Below are 15,218 nucleotides of genomic sequence, written 5' to 3' on the forward strand. Positions count from 1 at the left end.
AGGGACTTGGAGCGGTCCTATATCAAAGACAGGACGGCAAACTCAGAGTTATAGGGTACGGCTCACGGACATTCACACCAGCAGAAAAAAACTACCACTTACATTCAGGGAAGCTGGAGTTTTTAGCACTAAAATGGGCTGTTACGGACAGGTTTAGGGACTATTTGTTTTATGCGCCCTCGGTAACAGTATACAGTGATAATAACCCTGTCACGTATGTGCTAAGCACAGCTAAGCTGAACGCGACTGGACATCGCTGGGTGTCCGAGCTAGCCGATTTCAATATCACGCTGAAGTACCGTCCAGGACGGACAAATATAGATGCAGACTTCTTGTCCCGCGCACCAGTGAGTATGGACTCTTACATAGAGGAGTGCACAGAGCAGTGTTTTCCTGATGTGTTAGGTGCAATATTCAGTGCAGTTGAAACACAAAAAGATCATGACGTGGATTGGATCTCAGCCATTACCTGCAGCCCACATGTGCAGGAGATAGCTGCAGAGATCCAACCAGACATAAAAGTAACACAGCAGGAGTTACTGCAGGCACAGTTGCAAGACACTGACATTTCCTATGTACTCCAGCTGAAACAGTCTGGAGGAGAACCAGACAGGAGTAAAAGTAAGCAACTCTTACATGAGTGGAGGAGACTGTATGTTTCTCCAGAAGGTCTTTTAACACGCAAAACAGCAACATGTACTCAAATCGTGCTTCCGGGGAAATACAAAGAACTGGTATACAAGTACCTTCACTGTGAAATGGGTCACCTGGGGGTAGAACGGGTTTTACATCTTGCTAGACAGAGGTTTTATTGGCCGGGGATGCAGAAAGACATTGAGTTTTTTATAACCCGAGTTTGTAGATGCAACATCCAGAAAAAAACCTACTGTCCAAAGCAGAGCTCCCATGTGCCATGTACCTGCAACGGCACCATTTGAGATGGTTTCTATAGATTATCTTCATCTTGAAAAAAGCAGGGGAGGGTATGAGTATATTTTAGTGATTATTGACAACTTCACTAAGTTTGCCCAAGCTTATCCAACCCGTAACAAATCTGGCAAAACAGCAGCAGAGAAAATCTTTAACGATTTTTCTTTGAAATTTGGTTTTCCTGCCAAAATACACCACGATCAAGGCAGAGAGTTTGAGAATCAGTTATTCAAACGACTGCAAAAATATACTGGTATTGCAAACTCAAAAACAACTCCCTACCATCCACAAGGGAACCCAGCTGAACGATTTAATAGATCGCTTTTATGCATGTTACGTACCTTAGACGAGGAGCAAAAGCCAAATTGGAGTGATTATGTGAGCAAAGTTGTACACGCTTACAACTGTACAACTAGTGAAGCAACGGGTTACTCACCTTTTTATTTGCTTTTTGGGAGACAGCCTCGTTTACCAATTGACTTGATCTTTGGAATAGGTGATGAGGAAGGATGTCAATCACATCAGGAATATGCTCAAAGATGGCAACAGCAAATGAAAGAAGCATATGACATTGCATCCAAAACGATCAAAAAGACTACAGCAAGAGGGAAAGCATACTATGACAAAAAAAGACAAAGTTCAGTGCTTTCTCCAGGAGACCGAGTCCTTGTGAGGAACATGTCAGAGCGGGGAGGACCTGGAAAGTTGCGCTCATATTGGGAAAATCAAATACACATTGTGGTCTCTCAAAAGGGAACAGACAGTCCAGTGTACGAGGTTAAACCTGAACGTGGCACAGGCAGAGGCAGAATCCTCCATCGTAACATGTTGATGCCATGTGATGCTTTGCCACTTGAGGAACCAGCAAAAACAACTGGGGTACGACAAAATCCTCACACTCAAAGACAGAGACACAAGGAGAAGAAAACGATTGAAACGTCAGAGAACTCAGAGAGCTCAGATGAGGAGGAATATCTCTGGGCTAATAGGCTGAGACACCACCGCCACCAGCAGCATCAGCCTGGAGAACAAGATGTTGCAGCTCCAGCTCCTACTGAAATAGGAGATGAGCCTGGACTGGAGTTCAGAATGGAGATTCCAGTGCAAATGCTCGTGGACAATGACACTCAAGAGGTGACACAAACAGTGACACAAACAGGTCAGGCTGTAGACTTGCCCAGCAGGCAGGAGCCAGGACTTTCTGAGGCACCGCCACGCAGGTCACAGAGACAAAGGCGACCTAAAGAGACACTGACTTATGAGTCACTAGGCCAACCCACACATCGTGTGGTGGGGCTTCACACAAACCCATTGTATGTAAATACACTGGCACCAGCATATGGACAATACAGTGTGCCCTGGCCACCTCCACAGATGTTTTCAACACACATGGCTTATCCTAAACTTGTTCCAGTGGGATACTACTGATGGACTGTTGCAGATAATTCTGTAAGAGATACACACACTAACAGGGACTGTTCGTGAAATATGGACACAGTAACATGGACTCTTTGCGAACTGAGTAGTTACTGTCCAGTATGTGTGTCAAGGAACAATAAGAACTGAGATCAGCGAAGAAGAAAAAAAAAGAAAAAGCTGTGAAAAAAAGAGAAAATCCTTGAATGTAAAGTCATCCACTGTGATTATTTGTTGTTTATACTTACTTGGTTTGAACGAAATGTTGATGTTGAGTTGGTTGATATTTCTAAAAATGATACTTCTATATGGTTAAAATAACTGAAAAGAAGTCCTAGTCATAAAATGGTTTGGAATTAACACATTCAGTGCCAAGGACGTCTGTGGACGTCCTAAAAAAAAGTAACGAGGAGTGCCAAGGACGTCTGTGGACGTCCTAAAATCATAATTCATATTATTCCATAATTCTGCTGTTTAAGGTCGTACCTAGCCAGTGAGCATGAATCCCTTCAAGGGATCACACGGCGCCACCTTAAACATCGTCACAGGAGCTGCTCCACCCACCTCAGATCCTTTACTTTGTACAGGAGACAGCGGAGAAAGTGGAAACCGATGCATGCTTTCTGCCAGAGCCGTATATATTGCTCTGTCTACAGCGGACAGTGGGCTCGGCTGCATCCGCGCTCACAACTGAGCTCTTATGCTTCTATCTATCTCCACACGATTTCCTAGAAAGCCAGCATCCGAAGCCGAACGGCCAAGCCTTTTCATTCAGTCGCGTTTGCCAGCGCGCATCATTTCCTTCTTGATGGGCGCTGGGATCTGTCCGGGGCAAAAACGAGAAAACAAACTCTGTGCGTGTGGGAGGAGCCCGCAGCTCAGAGGTGGAGAGGGGAGAGGGGGGAGGGGGGGGGGGGGGAGAGGGGTGTGTGGCACACAGGCTTCACAGAAACCACACCACACGCCACCACATCAGAAAACACCAGCCAGAGTCAGTGAATGTGCTCGAAATTAGAGTGCAAAAGGTATTCATAAAAGGGCCTATATCTTGGAAAGTAAAAAAAAACGACAGAAAACCCTTGAAAGTGCACTTTTTTGAGAGGCTGTAATTTCATAATGGAACTGTCTAGAAACAAAATTTCTTCTTTGGAAGAAGCAGGAGTGTTCAATGTTTCATTAAAGTCCAGCCCCGTTAATATAGCCATAATAGAAAAAATTCTATAGCTGTTTTCAACTGAATGGAAGTGAATCTGGCACAGGCTCCAGACAATTTTACTGAAGCGCTGTGGCACTGAATGTGTTAAGCTATGGCATTGAAACAGTAAAATGAAAAAAAATCAAAATAAGTCAATGGTCAGAAGTCTCCGGAGAAGATAGTGAATTTACTAAGATGTTTTGTTTCAGATTGAATTAATACTACACTATTTCTTACAATTGCTTAATTTTAGCTATGCTGATGTGTGAACACTATAGCGTTAGTTAAAGAGTGGAGTGTGATGAGATCACATGGTATACAATAGTAAAGTATTATGATGGTAAAACCAGTGAAATGCACTTTAACCATTTACTTGTTTCTAACTTTCAAAGAAAGCCATTGCCAGTGAGTAAAATCCATTGCTATATCTGTAATACAGTATTACAGTTGATTGTTTTGATATACTATATTTCATGTTGTACAGAAAAATAATGCTAATGTTGAGGACAACATTTATTTTGCAGGGGAGGAATGTAGCACCTGTAAGAATGGTCGAAGAAGCATTTGTTTTGATACATGCAGATCCCTTTGATTTAATATGTTGTGCACTGACTGACATTAGTTTTCTGTTGATTTCTGTTAGATACACTTATTTTCACTCACCAGTAGGTGGCAGTGTAATGTGTCTGTGACATAGCACTACAAGCCTCTGTAGAAGAAGACGAGTAAGAGAGACTTGAGAAGCGTGTGTTCGATGCGGTTGTATCTTGAGACATCAGAAGTTTTTGCCAGCCTTGCCGACCGTGTGAAGTAATAAATTAATATTTTCCTACACCTTTACTGCTGTCGCTGTGTAAGTGGTGTAACACTTGCAGTATTTAAACTGCAGTTAGATTGGTTTGAGAAGCATAATAATATGGAATAATAGCCTATAATGGAGACAGACAGTCTGGATGAAGGGAGGGGGGGGGGGGGGGGGGGTGAGCCCTTGGCTTTCGTCAGCTTTTCGTTGGAGCTAAAAAGGCAAGCGTGCGATTCGTTTATTGCACTTATCCAATGAGCATGACGGTGCATAATTTTACGCTTAAAAGGCGTGGTTCTAATGCTTTAGGCTGCGTGTAGCGCCAGCACGACGATATCAAGTGCGCTGGTCCACGCCCATTGATTTGCGCTGCGCCAGGCGCTAGGCCTAGAAACTACGCCGATGCAACGATAGGGGCCCATAATCTATTATGCAAATTTACAATCCCCCACCGCCCGCTCCCAGCGCGAAATCGAAAGCGTTTTCGCCAAGCCATTTCCTTGAGAATGGCTTCCTCCCGCGGCTGTTTTTTCTTTGCTTTCTCTCGTCTGGAGAGCACTGTCGCCACTTAGTGGGTCGGTAAAATAGATTATACACATTCAATACCTCCAATATTTGTATAGGACATGTAAAAGGGTTTGATCGATGTCCCACCGTCAAATTTTTATTTTTTATTTTTAAGACGAGATATCTCGTCAATGGCAGTCAACCGTTGGATTTTTTAAGACGAGATATCTCGTCAATGGCAGTGAACGTGTCAATTAGCCTTTTTTTATATGTGAATTCTTGAGCACATTTAGATATAAAAAAAAAAAATAGATTTGTAAATTACACCCAAAAAAGAAGAAGAAAAGAGATCATTTTAATCTAACCATTTGGGAGTACCACTGCCATTGCAATCCACTAGATGGCACTCTGAGGTCTACCAGTGGTTGAGAATGGCTGGTGTAAATTAATTTACTTCAATGTTTAAATTTACTTCAATTTATTTCAATGTTTAATTTTGGTTGCTGCTCTTTTGTTATCTTTTTTTGTTCTTTTCTCCTTTTTTTATTTACTGTTTGTCTTTTTCTTGTTTCTTGTTTGCGTGTTCTTTTCTCTTGTTTTTGTTTAGACTGTATGCTTTGTTCGGATTATTATTACTATTGGTCTAATTTCTTAAGAATAAGCCCAGAATAAGGCCAATAGGGTTTCCTGTCTCTACTGGCACAATCCTTCTTTTTTCCCCTTCACCTTTTGTCTGTTTTTGATTTTAATATGTGCAAATCAATCAATCAAAAAGTAAATAAAACAAAAAAGAAATACATATGTTCCTCTCCTCTCCTCTCCTCCTCTCTCCTCTCCTCTCCTCTCCTCTCCTCTCCTCTCCTCTCCTCTCCTCTCCTCTCCTCTCCTCTCCTCTCCTCTCCTCTCCTCTCCTCCTCTCTCCTCTCCTCCCCTCTCCTCCTCTCTCAGGGTGTATTCACACCTATCTCGTTTGGAGCAGTTGTTCCGAAACAGAGAGCATTTTCCCCCTTGGTGCGGTTCGTTTGGGGGAGTGTGAACACAGCAATCGCACTCGGATGCGGGACAAAACAAGCGGACCGAGATCGCCAAGAAAGGGTGGTCTCGGTCCGCTTTAAACAAACTCTGGTGCGGTTCGTTTGTGGTGAGAACGTGATCCGACCTCGATCCGCCACAACTGCAGTAAACGGTGCGCATTTTTGGATAAACCAGCTGCCGTAGTCAGCTGCGCTGTGCGTAATGGCCTGAAGAACGAGTATTTTTATCGTTTAAAAACAACATCTTTCAGATCCTGTTTTGGCGACTTGTGACTTGCATCGATAAACTTTGGGGGATTTTTGGATCATCACATCAGCAGTTTGAACTCAATCAACTTACCTCGGACCATGGGAAGCAACGTTAATGTGTTGAATCTCTATGGATTTTAAATTGTGTGCGGTGTGCTGCTGCGCAGCAGGTGCTGCTGGCTCCCTCTCTCCCTCCCTCTCTCTCCCTCTCTCTCGCTCTCTCTGGTCTCCATTCAATAAATGAAAACAAATCGTGGTAATCAGAGCCAGCCTTCTTTGTGATAAGATTGTCTGATTCAATCAGACAATCAGAGAAGATTGTCTGATTCAATCAGACAATCAGACTGATTGCATGTCTTCCTCGAAATGTCCGGCTAATCCTCATCTCCGTGATAGCAGCCTAATAGCAGAATTTGCGAGGGTCTTTGATCTTCTATCTCCAAATTCCCGATAGCCTAAATAGGCTAAATAAATACATAGGCTAAAATAGGCTACATAGCATACATTAATAAATAAATAAAGAACTTTCTCCCTCTCTCTCTCCCGATCCCTCCCTCTTTCTTTCTCTCTCTCTCTCTCTCTCTCCTCGCACGGCGCACGCCCGACGTAGCCTACAATGTAGGTCTAACAAAACACATTTTTATAATCATATAGGAAAATCTCTGGGAATTATTTTGTCCATCCCGAGAGGCTATTAGCCTATCAGAGTGTCTGCTGGCCAATCCAGGAAGTTTGACAATACTATTTGGACCGTTTCATTTGTGGCTGTGTGAACACAAACGAACCAAGGCACAAATGCAACAATTGTATCAATTAAGTACCTGAATCGGAAACAAAGCAAACGACCTACAGGTGTGAATACACCCTCAGAAACACAGTCTCTCTGATGTCAAGATGGCTGATGGGAGCAGTAGGCAGCAGCTACCCAAAACACTCCACAGTATGAATGCTTACCTGGGGTAAGTAAGGACACACATACAGTATGTACACTTGAAATCTATGCTTCCTGTGGTTGGATGGATGGATTGAATTGATCATACTGGTTATTAAAACACATAAAATATTATATTATATATAATAATATAATATAATATAATATAATATAATTAAGCAATATATCACGAGAGCAAGTGTGTTGTGATGAATATATCACACTGATAAGCTGTTATCCCACGAGGCCGCAGGCCGAGTGGGATAACAGCTTATCAGTGTGATATATTTCACAACACACGCTGCTCGAGTGCTATATTGCTTTTATAAAAGGGTTCCAAGTATAATAATATAATAATAATAACACTATAAGTCCGACTGGCATTTTATTCTGATAGTCAGTTGAAACACTACTGAAGGCGGGACCTCTAGCAAGAAGATAGACGTTGATTGATTTGATTGGATCGTTCTGGAGACTGAAGTCGACATTGGCCAATCCTGGCGCTTGCTGAGAGCAAAGCCCGACCAGGGGCCGGTTGCACCAATGGCGGCGATTGAGCCAGAAAGACAGTCTGAATGAAATTGAATGTAACGTTCCCAATTCTATGTATTAACTTCTAAAAAACTAACGGCAACATTTTGGAAGGCTAAGCCACACAACTAGTTAGTTATAATCTAACGTCGTGCTTTCAAAGACAGCGAACTGGCGATGTTACGACGAACACGGCTCAGTTGACCGCAGTTACGACGATGACGGTCAAAAAGGTCTCCGCGGAGATCTCTGTTACAGGCAGTTAAGACCAGTGTAAGACCAGTTGGTGCAACCGGCCCCAGAGCCGTATGCCGACACCAAGTAACGTACTTTTAGTAAGAGAGTTGCGCCATCATGCGTCCATAATGACTCATTGTACAAAGACTTGAAGGACTAGTGACCCTCCATACAGCAGATCAGGAGAAAGCTGTTTGGCTCGAGCGCAGTAAGAGAGTTGCCATGGTAACCAATAACCCATGGCCATGGGTTATTGAACTCGGTTACTGGAATTATACAATGGCTGTGAACCAATCAGATTGCTTGATTTGAGGTACCCATTTTATAATATATAATAATATAATGAATATAATACTTATATATATATAATATTTTATATTATAAAATATTGCTAAATCTGCTCTTTGGATCAAACTATCCCAGAGTAATGCTTATTGTTAACAACCAATGACCTAGCTCAAGTCTAGGATAGCTGTATCGGTGGTAGCTGTTAACAATATTTAATGTCGTGTACGCACACAATGAGGCAGTTTATTGTTTATTGTTTATTAAAAGGATCCCCATTAGCTGGACGCCTTGGCGTCGAGCTAGTCTTCCTGGGGTCCATGACAGACAAACATAGAACATTAAAACATTCAAATCATTAGTAAAATCATATCAATACATTAGAAACATTAGAAACATACATTAGAAACATAGCCTACATTAGAAACATCAATACTTTCATAACATTAAAATTACATTAAAATATAGCAGTCCTACGGTCATGTCAAAACATTCATAATCAAAACACTGGAAACAATTGCTACCACATATTTGGTTGGTCCTGCAGGTGTGATCGTAGGCTTCTCTTAAAGCAAGCCAGTCCACTGATTAAAGAAATGTTTCCTGGAAGATTATTCCACATCTTCACAGCCCTATAATTTAAAGCTCTTTTTAAGCTGTTTGACCTTGGAAGGGGAAGGGTCATCTGCCCCCTGCTGGCCGCTCTAGTAGCGTGCAGGTGAGTCTCAGCACTGTAGACAATTGTTCTAGAAATAAATCCAGGTATCTGAGTGTTGATGACTTTGTGAAAAAACACAAGTGTGTTGGATGTCAGTCTTTTCTCCACACAAAACCATCTTAGCTTTCTATGCATTTCGGCAACATTGCAAACATTTGCAACATTGCAAAGCCAAAAGTTATTATGCAGAGATTTTTGAGCTTTAACAACTCAAGGATCACTGCTGCACTAGGTGAGAGTCCAGTAGGTTGTGTCAGCAACACACCATGCGATAGACAGTGGTGGTGACCTTTGACCTTTGTGTTGTTGGTGGTTGCCTTTGTAGGGCAGCAGAAAGAGTGAGGTGGTTCATGTGAAGATGAATGGCTGCAGAACAACAGTGTGTGCAACACCACTGTCACACTGATAATAGAAAGTACACACACACACACACACACACACACACACACACACACACACACACACACAGTGAAACGCGCATAACTAGGGCTGGGTATCGCCACTGACTTCCCGATACGATACGATTCCGATACACAAGGTCCCAAGTCCATACGATTTCCGATACGATTCGATATCGATATTTTAGTTACAATACCAGTTTTGCTTTGATAATGGAAGAGATTCTCAAAGAACTAATGCTGTAAATTGTACAAGGAACCCTCTAACCTGGTGCAGTATTAAAAAATATTCATATTTACATTAAAAATTGACCATAAAGCAGGCAGTTACATCATGTCATTCTTTTTTATTTAAACATCACCAACATAGTCATTCAACATCTTATCTTTCTTTACAGTCTTCTGTCTCTCTTTCTTTACAGTCTCCTGTGAGAAGCCAAACACATTTAGATTTCCACTATACAACAGAATCATTGAACAGCAGCATGTTGTAAACCGTGTTCAACCTGGTTTTAACACGTATTACCAGCGTGCTCAGTGTGTAAACAACAACTCAAAGAGAGTGGGACAGGATCTACTTCTCTGTCATCCTGTGCCTTCTCAGCTGCACTTCCTGCTGGTACCGCTGCTTTGGGCTTGTAGGCTGCTGGACCCAGGAGAGACATCAGTGCACAAGAAGGCTCCTTCCATCTCTTTGGTGGAGGAGGATCAGCAGCAGCATCCACTTCAACAGGACCAAGGGAGTCGTCTTCCTGCTGTACACGCAAAGCAGCTCCATCACCATCAGCTTGTTGCTGTTGAAAGATCAAATAAATATTCATGATCAGGATCATAAATAAGCCACCATATACAAATACTGTAGTGGAGAGGAACACTCGGTTATTTCTATAACTTACATTAGATGCCTCCACTTGCTCCAGGCGAGCAGCTTCTCCAAGGTGTCATCAGGGACAAGATCGGACAAGAAGGGCAGAGCTTTGAAGCGAGGATCTAAAGCTGATGCTTCATACAGCGACTCTTTCAGTGCCACATATCTTTAAAAAGAGATTTCATATAATTAAATCACTTATACATCATTGATTCATTACATTGGCTATACATTAGGGGTGTCACGATACACTAATTTCACGATACGATACAATACACGATATTGGGTTCACGATTACGATACAATACGATATTTAAACTTTTTTTTTTTAACAAAAGTAAATAATTTTTATGTATTTATTTATCATTTATTTAACCATGTGAGTCCCGTTGAAATCGAAACCTCTTTTCAAGGGAGCCCTGGGAAAATACTGGAAAAATAGTCTTTCATTTGAAATACACAAAATACAAAACAAATGCTGTTTTTGGAAATTGTTATTATAATAACTAGAAAACAACATGGAAGATAATGCTTCTCTTGCAATAGAATGTGTCACACTGTCACAAACTAAATGTTTGTTGCATGGTGAAAGAAAAATAAAGTATACAATCTATTTCTTAAATAACTCATGCTCAATGGTCCCTAAACTTATGTAATTACCCCTTGAGCTGTTTTGCCATGCCAGTAGTAGTCTACCCCCTCACCCTCACTCATGCGTGTTGATTCTGCTAAATTTGTTCTATTATTATTCAGGAGCAATTTTTTTTTTTTTTTTTTTTACGATATAATTTTTTTCTGACGATACGCATATCGTGACGTTTCGATATCGTGATATATCGTGCGACAAAATATCGTGACACCCCTACTATACATACATCAGTGTTTCCCACAGGATTTTGAGTGTTTGCGGTGGGGGACCGCAGACCCCCTAGGGGGGTGCGGTAGCATGCACCCCCGCAAGATTTTTTTTTAACATTTTAAACTAAAATGCATGAATTTGGTGTACTTTGAGAAAGCTTAAGAGCAAAATGAAAAGGCTAGATCTATGAAGAACATGTCATCATTACTGTGCTGTGGGTTTACAATGACAAACTAAATTTCTCCCTATAGGTCAGGGATACTCAACTTGCTTTGCCACTTTCGTGAAATGATAGAAGGCGAGGGGCCAGTTAATAAACAAACAATATACATTTTTCTGTAGCAGATTGTAGGTTTTTGGGGTGTCAGCCGGAGTTTAGGCTGACAATGTTGTGCACACCGGATAGTTAGTTAGGTTAAGTACATACATAAGTGCCTGGGTAGCGAGCAGACGGCAGTATTTGACAATTTAGCAGCTAAATCATAGATTATTGAAAGATATTCCATATTCCAGACTGAAATGCTATAACAGAAGTATTGGCCAGAATGACATGAACATTTGGACACTTATTCAGCGGGTATCTTGCATGTTGCGTTCAGTTTTTTTTTTTTTTGGTCAACATCTTTTTGTGGCGGTCAAAATCCTTTTCACTGATACATACAGCTATACAGTGTGTATACAGTACACACACATGCACAGACACCCCAGTGTATTAACTATTTTAACATTTTATAATACAAAATAGTAACCGAGCACAGGGGTTACAAATTAGTCTTTGCTGGAAACCCATTAGAATCTAATGGGTTTCCAGCAAAGAATAATTTGTAACAGACAATCAGACAATCTAATGATTAGATTGTCTGATGTCTGTATAAACAAAGCTCAATGTATTCGTCTACTACTCTACCCGTCAAAGCTGCTTTGAGATGTGGCGGCGACTTCAGTAGAGCAGCCTCCGCCATGTTTGTTTTTTCAGTCCGAAGCCACAACGAGATCTCGCGAGATCTGGCTGTGATCACGTTGCGCTAAGAACTAAACCACGCGAGACTAACGGGTAAAAAAAAAATACAAAATGAAATAACGTGGTAAAATGCATTTTAAAATATCGATACTGGGATTTATGTATCGATACTTGTTCCTTCACATGAATATTGATTCAATATCGATAGATCGATTTTTTTAACCCAGCCCTACGCATAACTCATTTAACTGTATTTAGCTGAATAATTTCATTTCATATCCTCTGGTTGAAGGTATGCTATCTATGTCACTGCCCCCCACCCCTCCTCTCCCTCTCTATCTCCCATCCTTGTGTGTCTCTGTTCTGTTTGTCTGCTGTCTGTCTCACTGACATCACCCCCCTTAATGTTAACTGTGGAATGTTATCTTTGTCCACTATCTGTGCAACGGCGCCCCCACCCCCCCAGTGTATAAAGCGTTTTTGACTTCTTGAAAAGCACTATATAAGTTTAATTTATTATTATTGTTACTTTCTATCTATGTATCTATCTATCTATCTATCTATCTATCTATCTATCTATCTATCTATCTATCTATCTATCTATCTATCTATCTATCCATCTATCTATCTATCTACCCGCCCTCTCTCTGTGTAAAGTACTGTACTAAACAGTTTAAATGTACCTCTGTGTGTAGTGCTGTTCCTATCCAGTGGTGTCTGGACCTGGGTGCTGACATCGTGGTGACGGGCCGCTGTGTGGACAGTGCCGTAGCTCTGGGACCACTCATGCACACGGTACATCTGATATAGATCTGTGTGTGTGTGTGTGTGTGTGTGTGTGTGTGTGTGTGTGTCAGACGTTTCCCCTCCTCTCGGAACCCGTGCAGCACATGGATTGCAAATTGCAATAGCGTTGTTATCATCTGAAACTGTGAAAAACAGCCACACTGGTGGCAGCCATGTTTTGCCCAAGTGCCCCTGGCACCAGGCGCAGCTGTGACATCATGAGCAGCTGTGACATCATGAGCAGCTGTGACGTCATGAGCAGCTGTGACGTCATGAGCAGCTGTGACATCATGAGCACGCAACAACAAGATGCTCCGCTTCCGCTTCCAAGGCAAAACAAAGCCAAGTTGGCCTCTTCTTATCCGCTGTTATTTATCGGCTAAAATGTCATTATCGGAATAATAAATAATAACCACTTGGGTTTTCCTATGAAGACGTGGAAGTAATCCTGAAAGCTGTAGTTCCTCGAATGGCCACTTAGGCAGGGCCCGGAAGTGACGTCATTCCCGTTCACCCCCATGTTAAAATGCCTCACTTTAACAGTGATGAAGCATCTTTACAGCCTGGACTGGTCTATATAGCTAATTTCACCTTTTCATAACAACTGTAGGGGGGTATTTTTTTTATATAACTTGCCTGTTTAGAGTAAAATAGATGATAGAAAGTGGGGTGATTGACAGGTCGCCTGTCCAGTGATCGCGTAGCTTGCCGTCACGGACCAATAGCAAGCAGAGCTGCAGCTCTGGGAAACCTGCCATCTCACGTGAGCTGTGTAAGGACCCCAAGATGGCAACAGACAACAATTTGCTGCAAACGCGAGTCCAAAAAATAGTGGATGGCTCTCATGGAGCGACGACTCTATCCATGAATATTATTATCCGGGGCGTACGAGCAGGCGAGAAGAAAGAGGGGAGCAGACAGAGGGGCAAGCAGCAAGACAGCGAAGCTCGCGCTGTGTCACCCCCATGGATAATTTCCCCTCTCTCATCAACAGCGCTGTGCTGGAGACTCTTCCATGTCCCAAAAGTGAAAGGAAGAAGTGGCCAAAACTATCCATCAATCAGCTAAATATATAGAGTCATTTCCATGTTGCCAGACACTATTGACAGTTTGAGCCTCCCAGCCGGCAAAACAAGCAGTTTTATTAGCGAACGTGTATTGACGATGCGGTGCAGGATTGCCCTGTGTAGTACACTGTGTAGTTGTTTGAGCACATTGCTCCAGCTGTAAACAAAGCTATCTCGGTGAGTACTCGACCAAAAAAACAAAATTCTCCTTTAATCAATTACAGGTGGTGTCGTTCTCGACGGATACAAAAAAAAAATGCTAATAAACTTAAATAATAAAAAGCCAAACACACTTTGGGGGCAGTTATTATACCTGGGCCCATGTAAAGTCTACAGTATGTGTGGGAAACACACTAGTCAACTTTAATCAAATAAAATATAATCCCCCCCTCCCCCCCCACAACAAAATTGCGGCTAGTGAAAATGCTGAGTGGCTAGTAACTTAGCAAAAACACTAGCCACAGTGGCTGGTGAGGACAAAAGTTCATGTCAAGCCTGGTGCGTGTGCAAGCTGGTGGAGGAAGCGTCTGTGTTTAGGAACATGTGGATATAAGTCGTCTGGCTTTATTTCTCTGTTGCAGTTTGGATGGCAGAGGGATGACTATGACCTACTTGCAGCAGGGAGGTACGCGCACACACACACACACACACACACACACACACACACACCTTACATACTCCTTCCTACCACCTCACACACTCTCCCATTTATGCACCACGTTAAATATGTTTGTTAAAGTAGTTTTATTCTGATTTAACGTGTGTGTGCGTGTGTGTGTGTGTGTGTGTGTGGTCTCAGTCTTGCAGGCCACCTGATAGAGTGTGGAGCCCAGAGTACCGGTGGAATATTCACAGACTGGCATACAGTTCCTGACTGGTAATAATCCTGAAATACTACAATACACCATACACCGACTATTAGGGATGGGTACCGTTCACATTTGAACCGATACCGGTATGATACCGGTACCTGGAATTCGGTACGGTACCCAAAACGGTACCATTTTCGGTACTGTAGTTTAATTCAATGCTGAGTCCTGGAATGAAATGAATGAAGTCGGCAATACCAAGCTCTTGAACATAATCATTTATTCAAGCACAGCAAATGGCATTTAACACAAGAGCCTGCAGTGCTCTTGGAGAAGGACCAAGTCAAAATGTCGTTCTGCCCATTCGACAGAGGACCAGCAGTTTTATAGGCTGTCACAGTAGAATAGTGTTTGCCTGTAATATGACCATCCCCTTGCATTCCAATTCATCGGAGCTCCTTGAAACTTTGGGACTCTTAGGGTCGCCTTGAAACCTTCTTAACTAACTAACTTTACCAGCTGTCAATAAATGGTCTCCCTCCAATGTCTGGAGGGTGCTTCGACGCCAGCCTAGACAGCTTCTCCTCATCCATCAAAACATCTTCCTTCAAGATAACAAACCACCATCTGGAAAT

The 15,218-nt window shown here is 42.2% G+C and overlaps 1 protein-coding gene across 1 annotated transcript in view; it reads left to right on the forward strand.

Moving 5' to 3' along the window:
• LOC310779400 (uncharacterized protein) overlaps positions 1-14,655 on the forward strand; it is a gene marked incomplete at both ends in the record, with an annotated part of 35,956 nt that extends 21,301 nt beyond the window's left edge. The window contains 4 exons of the mRNA XM_083639935.1: positions 7,004-7,092; positions 12,617-12,716; positions 14,356-14,399; positions 14,574-14,655. Of these exons, the coding sequence (XP_083496061.1) occupies positions 7,004-7,092; positions 12,617-12,716; positions 14,356-14,399; positions 14,574-14,655 (315 nt within the window). The remainder of the gene's footprint in view (positions 1-7,003; positions 7,093-12,616; positions 12,717-14,355; positions 14,400-14,573) is intronic.
• Between the last annotated feature and the right edge of the window lie 563 nt (positions 14,656-15,218).

Source organism: Poromitra crassiceps (assembly GCF_964638095.1).
Source record: "Poromitra crassiceps genome assembly, chromosome: 7".
Classification (NCBI taxonomy): domain Eukaryota; kingdom Metazoa; phylum Chordata; class Actinopteri; order Beryciformes; family Melamphaidae; genus Poromitra; species Poromitra crassiceps.